A 6,810-nucleotide genomic window follows, 5' to 3' on the forward strand; every position below is an offset into this window, starting at 1 on the left:
AATAAAAAATTCTTATACTATTTTGAGATACTCGCTGTAATTTTCGAATTAGAAAAGGAAACGTCTAAGCCAATATACGATTAAGCCGTGCCGCGCGAATTCGTAGGCCCACTCGAGCGGCGGCGCGCAGAGAGAAGGAAGTAGCGCTTCATTGCCTAGCATAGCCTGGCATGGCAGTCCTATGTGTTTCGCCGTATCGCACCTACACTATTCAAAAATGTTATTTTAGCTTTTTCTTATATTATAAGTTTTTCTTATATTATAAATCATGTTATTTAGCACGATTAAATACGTTTTAAAACAATTGTAGATATGTTAAGCAATGGAATTAATTAGAGCATTACGCTAAGCGCTGATCGTCGCGATACCTTTCCGCTTCCTTTTATTATTATACGACGCCATTCTATTTTCTGAAAATTTTTTTCTATCTCTTACAGTTCCAGCGACATTCGCTTCGAAAGAGAAACATTTTTCCAATGATATTCGTTACAAAAGAAAAAAATCATTTTTTTCCAAGGTTTCACCTTTAAAAGTGTTTCACCCTTTAAAAGTGCGTATGGGCACGTATAAAAAAATACGTGTCGCTTATTTTTGTCTGGAGAATAACATATTGCTCAATCAATAAAATCGGAGAGGGACAGTTGAGTCCCTTTCCTTGTAAATTACAAGTTTTTTTAATGTAATGAACATGGGCATTAAATTTGATAGATAATTTAATGAAAATAAACTAAAATAAACTCATGAAAATAAACTCAATTTTTAATTAATGTTTTTCAATACATTTAAGTTTTCTGTTACTACAAACTTAAACATCTCATTAACGTATACATAAATAATCTTTTCAGTGACAGAAAATTTAAATTTTATTCATCAGTGAACATTAAAGCTTAATAAAATTTAAGAACGTTCTTAATATAATTAAACGGCAAGAAACATGTGAAAAAAACTTCAGTTAAATGCGTCATTATACATGGAAAAATAATACATTTGAATTTACAATGTAGCGGCTATCTACGCGAGCTTATGTTATAATTTCAAGTGTACATGCATTGACATGTCAAAAAATAAAATTCCGATTAAATAGCATAAAACGACGCGATAGCTCCGACGAAGTGTGTCTCGAAGCGTAAATAGAAATATCATATAATAAAGAAAGAGGAAAGATATCACGTCGATCAGCATACGCTTTGCGTAATGCATGCTCCAATCAATTCCATCGCTTAACATATTTATAATTGTATTAAAACATTTAATCATGCTAAATAACATGATTTATAATATAAAAAAACTTCAGCTAAAATAACATTTTTGGATAGGCGCGATGTGGAAACATCGCCATGCCAAAATATGTTGTAACTTTTTAGTTGCTGACATGGTAAATAATAATTAATACATTTATATATACAGAGTATATAGGTTAATGCATGTACACTTGAAATTATAATATAAGCTCGCGTAGATAACTGCTACATTGTAAATTCAAATGTATTATTTTTCCATGTATAATGATGCATTTAACTGAGGTTTTTTTTCACATGTTTCTTGCCGTTTAATTGTATACGTTAATGAGACGTTTAAGTTTGTAGTAACTGAAAACTTAAATGTATTGAAAAACACTAATTAAAAATTGAGTGTTTTAGTTTATTTTTATTAAACTATCCATCAAATTTAATGTCCATGTTCATTACATTAAAAAAATCTGTAACTTACAAGAAAAGGGACTCAACTGTCCCTCTCCGATTTTAATGAGCAGTATGTTATTTTCCAGACAAAAATAAGCAACACGTATTTTTTTATACGTGCCCATACGCACTTTTAAAAGGTGAAACACTCCTTGGAAAAAAATGATTTTTCTCTTTTGTAGCGAATATCATTGAAAAAATGTTTCTCTTTCGAAGCGAATGTCGCTGGAACTGTAAGAGATAGAAAAAAATTTTCAGAAAATAGAATGGCGTCGCATAATAAAGGAAGTGGAAAGGTATCGCGACGATCAGCGCTTTGCGTAATGCTCTAATTAATTCCATCGCTTATCATATCTATAATTGTATTAAAACGTATTTAATCGTGCTAAATAACATAATTTATAATATAAAAAAAACTTCAGCTAAAATAACATTTTTGGATAGTGTAGGCGCGAAATCCGTCATGCTGTGCTAGGCAATGAAGCGCTATTTCCCTCTCTCTGCGCGCCGTCGCCGCCGCCGCCGCTCAAGTGGGCCGTTCTACGAATTCATGCGGCGCGACTTAATTGCATATTGGCTTAGACATTTCCTTTTCTAATTCGAAAATTAACGCTAGGATTGTCGTTTATGAAGTTCGCTAACGCTATCGCGCTATTGGCTCCACGAACAGTGTTAGTAGCGTTTGCATCCAAAGCGCGAATAGTGTCTCCCCTATATAATGCACCCCATATATGTTTAGAAAAAAAGAAAAGAATGATATACATTTTTAATTATAAACATATAAAAATAAATATATCTATCCTACAATCAACAATATTAAAAAAAAAATATTTTTTTAAACATTTATTTAATATTTTTATACTAAATAAATATTTTAAAAACTATTTTTAAACATTTTTTAAATACTGATTAGGCAAATATGAATTATTGTTTATATTAAAAAATTTAGGATAGAATTTTGTTTATAAATTTAATAAAAAAAAAGTATTTAAAAAATTAGAAATACAATCATATACTTATATGAAATATGTATCAAAAATACACATGTATCTAAAAAAATACGGCGCATAAAATTGCAAATAGAATTTTATTTTAATTTAGTGAGAATTTTTAAACATTCAAAGTGAACTTAATTATTTATTATTTTTTTAAATCTTTCTTTTCTCTCTCTCTCTAGTATTGCGGAAATGATTTCTTATCAAACATAAAACCGCTGATGAACAATTATGATAGGAAGTGTAAAGTGCAAGTAGTATTGTGCATGTTTAAATTATTTTGCGACGTTATTAACTTTCTCGTCAAGTAGATGAGATTTCACTTTCGGAGAAAGTCATCCGACTGCATTTTTATCAGGAGTCGATTACACATTGAATGCATTCCTCGCCGTGTGGTCAAAAATGCTGATTTTCAACCGCGAAAATATAAAGCTCTAAACACAATGAGTAGCAACAACGACAGAGATAGAAATCCATAAGCAATACGCATATATAGTGATAGAAACAGATAAATCCAATCCAACAGGAATGCATGGTGGAAGAAACTCGGATTTCTTTTATGGATTTCATTCACCATTTAGAAATGCATATGTCAATCAATGTCAATGTATATAGAAACATGGAATAGATAATAGTGATAAAATTTTCGACGAATTAGAATTCTGTGTCTATTCCTATTGCTGGTAAAAAATTTTTCATGCATGAATGAACGTATAAATATGTATAAATATTCATAAACACGTATAATTATAAATGAAATATTTTCATACATCGTTCTTTCTTTTGTAAAATTATTTTTCAGTGTATAAAAATAACAATAGTAATGTGAAAACATAAACAATTAATCTCGTATTATTCGTATTGCATTTAGGGCTTAAGGAGATCCTAAAGCCTCCTGTTTTACCGATGAAATTATGTAATAATAAATACTTTTTTCTTTCATCGATTTGAAAATTCTTTTCCAGGATTAAAGTATATGCATTAATACGTGTCTGAGAAATGGAGGGAAGAGGGAAAAGGAGTCTGAGATCGTTCTCTGCCTAGATCAAAAATTTCAAAATTGATATATTTTTTACCATTTCTTAGTGAAACAGTGGCGTCTCAGCTGTTAAGTCGTGACAATTTGCTTGAAATGTTTTGCAATCTGTACGTATGAAATAGTTCCCAGACACATAGTTTACACGAACAAATAACGTCGAATTCTTAGAATTAGATTTAGACGCTTTATTGCGAATTTGTTATACGAAAATTGACACGAACGTGTAACTACATGTACTATTTGCGTGAGATATTGATGTCGTATATAAAAACATGTCGATGCGTGGCGCAACCTTTGGTGACTTCGTCGAAGTTCGAGTTTCACTTTAGGATTCCCTTAAAGTTCTGTGCACAATGGGCAACAGTGGGTGCCATTTGATGACACAAGTCGACATAAATCGACATAAGTGTCATTCTGTCCTTGTTGACATTCAGAAACTGACAAAGATGGAACGACATTTGTGTTGACTTGTATCTTCAAATGGAAAACACCCGACAAGAACAGCTAGGAATAATATAGAAAAAAATAAATAATATAGAAAAAAAATAGGAATAATATAGAAATAAGATAAAAATAAGATAGTATAGAAATAAGATATGTAAAGGGCTCCGCACAATAAAAGAAACAGGGAACAGAGAACAGAGAATAAGAATTTCAACCTATCAGAAACTGTGTATTCCACAATACATGATTTCTGATTTCGGGGCGGAGCCCCCAATTGTCGCCTTCTGTTGCACAATATCGTGAAAGAAATAAAAGGCCAATCAAAAAGATGTAAGTAATGGTCGATTCAGATCGACTCAAAGGGACTCCGCACAATAAAAGGAAAGTAAGGCCTATAATTGGTCTTATTTCAAGATCGTTTTAAATAATGTTTTAAGATACTAATACAGCCTTCTGATTGGTTCGTGACCTCTTAAGACTGTATTTAAGACAGTCTTGAATAAGATCTGAATATGAATACCGGCCTAAGAATTTCAACCTATCAGAAACTGTGTATTCTAATAGGTTGAAATTCTTATCTTCTGTTCTCTATTCCCTGTTCCTTTTATTGTGCGGAGCTCCAAAGAGTTAAGTCAAATGCGCGCGGAAACTGCGCGTTGTAGATCACGTGATTTCTTCCCACTCTCGACAATCACGTGGTTTATTGATTGCCATCTGTGATTTATGAGTGTGCTGTGGATCGCTGATGCATTCGAATTGAACGTTCCTGTTTATGTACGAATGACCGTGACATGGGTAAGTCTCTCACTGCTCATCGCAAAATCTATCCTGTAGGTTGACGCGATTATCGAATAAAACGATCGCGCGTCTTCGATTCATTGCACGACCTTGGAGGTTATGTTCTGTCTACACGCACAGCTGTTCGTGCGTATGTTCATTGACGTGTGCATATACGAATACTTACATGCCTAGGTCTGCACGCAATTTCGTATCCTTGAATTTTCATAAAAATCTTAACGAACATATATTTCGAGAGAAAGAAGAATTGCGGAAATGTACGGCCGTTGCTTTTCACGCGCTCGAGAAGCAACCTTGAAAGAATGAGAGTTCGTAAGTGCGTATCTTTATTCGTTTACTCACGTAGGATGTTTTTTTCGTTACTCGCTTCCTTTCGCTTACTCTCGAGTCTTTCGGTCGTATCAATTTTCTTAATTTCTTATCAAATCAGTAAAAAATATATTGTCACACTTCTTTGATTCTTATCTTTTTGGTCTCTTAATTGATCCAATGGATTTTCCATTTAGTGATGCAAGTCAACAAACGTCATTCTTTTCTAATATTTATGCCTGGTTTATGCTTCAGTCTTAATCTTAGTCTTAGAATTAGCCCTAGCTTAATCTTAAGGACTAAAGTTAAAAGATAAGAACTTTCTTGAGACTGAGATTAAGACTATGGTTAAGACTTTAGATGAGGGAAACATAAACAATCTTATGGTATTCTTTGTTGCCAACTTTCTAAGATTAAGACTGAAACATAAACCAGGCATTAATGAATAACAAACACAAAACGATATTTGTCTCAATTTGTGTCATTAAATGGAAAGCATAGCCAACTCCTTATTTATTGTATAATGAGTAAGAGTCAGTAGACTTTGTAATAGTAGCAATGTATATTGAAGTTACACGGTTCTTTGAATGCAAAATCAATATACTTATGTTTGTAACGTATGGCTGTATGGGAGTGTTCGCAGTATGCTGAGCTTGAATTCATAGAATAGATTTGCTAGACCCAAAAAGTTGTGCGAATCAATATATTATTTTATATAATATATAATAATTCAATGTATTATTAAAAATTTTAATGAATAAGTTATGAAATCCTTTGTTGTTTCAATAAGAAACAACATTTTATTATTTATGCTACTCTTAGAAAATAATGATTTGTTCTTTGTAACTGACTTTGATTTTTTTCTCTTCTCTTTAATGTGTCTAATTATATTAATTTTAAGTATAGAATAACATACAGCTACAAAGAACAGATTTAATAATATATTTGTATTACTTGATGTGTAATTATTCTCCAATGTCACTTCAGAGTATGTTTTATTCATAAATTGAAATTCCTTTTAGGTCTGTAAATCAGAAGGAGCGGTGTTGTACTTTAAACCGCTTTGGGAAGCGGGCAATGTGGCTTGGCAATAATAATCGCTGGAACTTTTCCATGGATCAGATATTTCACGATCTTATTCACGAATGTAAATATGTGGCCCCAGGAGCACAACTCACTTACGCTTTGAGGAATCGCTTAGAGAAATATAAAAGAGAAGTGCGAAAAGATATTGTGTCTCGTGAGAAAGAGGGTTGTACCGCTTTGTTTATCGCCTGCAAGAGAGGTCACGTAGAGATTGTCGAATATCTCATTAAAAAATGTGACGCGGACATCGAACAAAGAGGAAGGTACGAAGTGCCGGACGACAGGTCCGTCCATTGTGTTACTCCGCTATGGTGTGCTGCAGTATCAGGAAATTTGGAAGTTATAAAATGCCTTATATCCCATGGAGCTGACGTCAATGCGGTCTCTGATTCTGGATCGACTCCTGTTAGATCTGCGTGCTTTATGACACATATGGGTAACAAAATATATATATATA

At 32.7% G+C, this 6,810-nt stretch overlaps 2 protein-coding genes across 3 annotated transcripts in view; one reads left to right on the forward strand and one right to left on the reverse strand.

The window, feature by feature from the left end:
• LOC108693302 (sulfotransferase family cytosolic 1B member 1-like) overlaps positions 1-3,927 on the reverse strand; it is a 12,379-nt gene extending 8,452 nt beyond the window's left edge. The window contains exon 1 of the mRNA XM_018202180.1: positions 3,754-3,927. The gene's annotated coding sequence lies outside the window, so the exon portion shown is untranslated. The remainder of the gene's footprint in view (positions 1-3,753) is intronic.
• Positions 3,928-4,882: 955 nt separating this feature from the next.
• Positions 4,883-6,810, forward strand: part of LOC108693340 (protein fem-1 homolog A) — a 4,775-nt gene continuing 2,847 nt past the window's right edge. Inside the window, exons 1-2 of one of the 2 annotated variants that reach the window (XM_018202234.1) lie at positions 4,883-4,955; positions 6,290-6,789. In XM_018202234.1, the coding sequence (XP_018057723.1) occupies positions 6,345-6,789 (445 nt within the window). In that variant the 5' untranslated portion in view covers positions 4,883-4,955; positions 6,290-6,344. Of the gene's footprint in view, positions 4,956-5,159; positions 5,275-6,289; positions 6,790-6,810 lie in introns of those variants that run through there. The other variant, XM_018202233.1, reaches the window with a different exon arrangement.

This window comes from Atta colombica, unplaced genomic scaffold (genome assembly GCF_001594045.1).
Source record: "Atta colombica isolate Treedump-2 unplaced genomic scaffold, Acol1.0 scaffold9, whole genome shotgun sequence".
In the NCBI taxonomy this organism is placed as follows: Eukaryota; Metazoa; Arthropoda; class Insecta; order Hymenoptera; family Formicidae; genus Atta; species Atta colombica.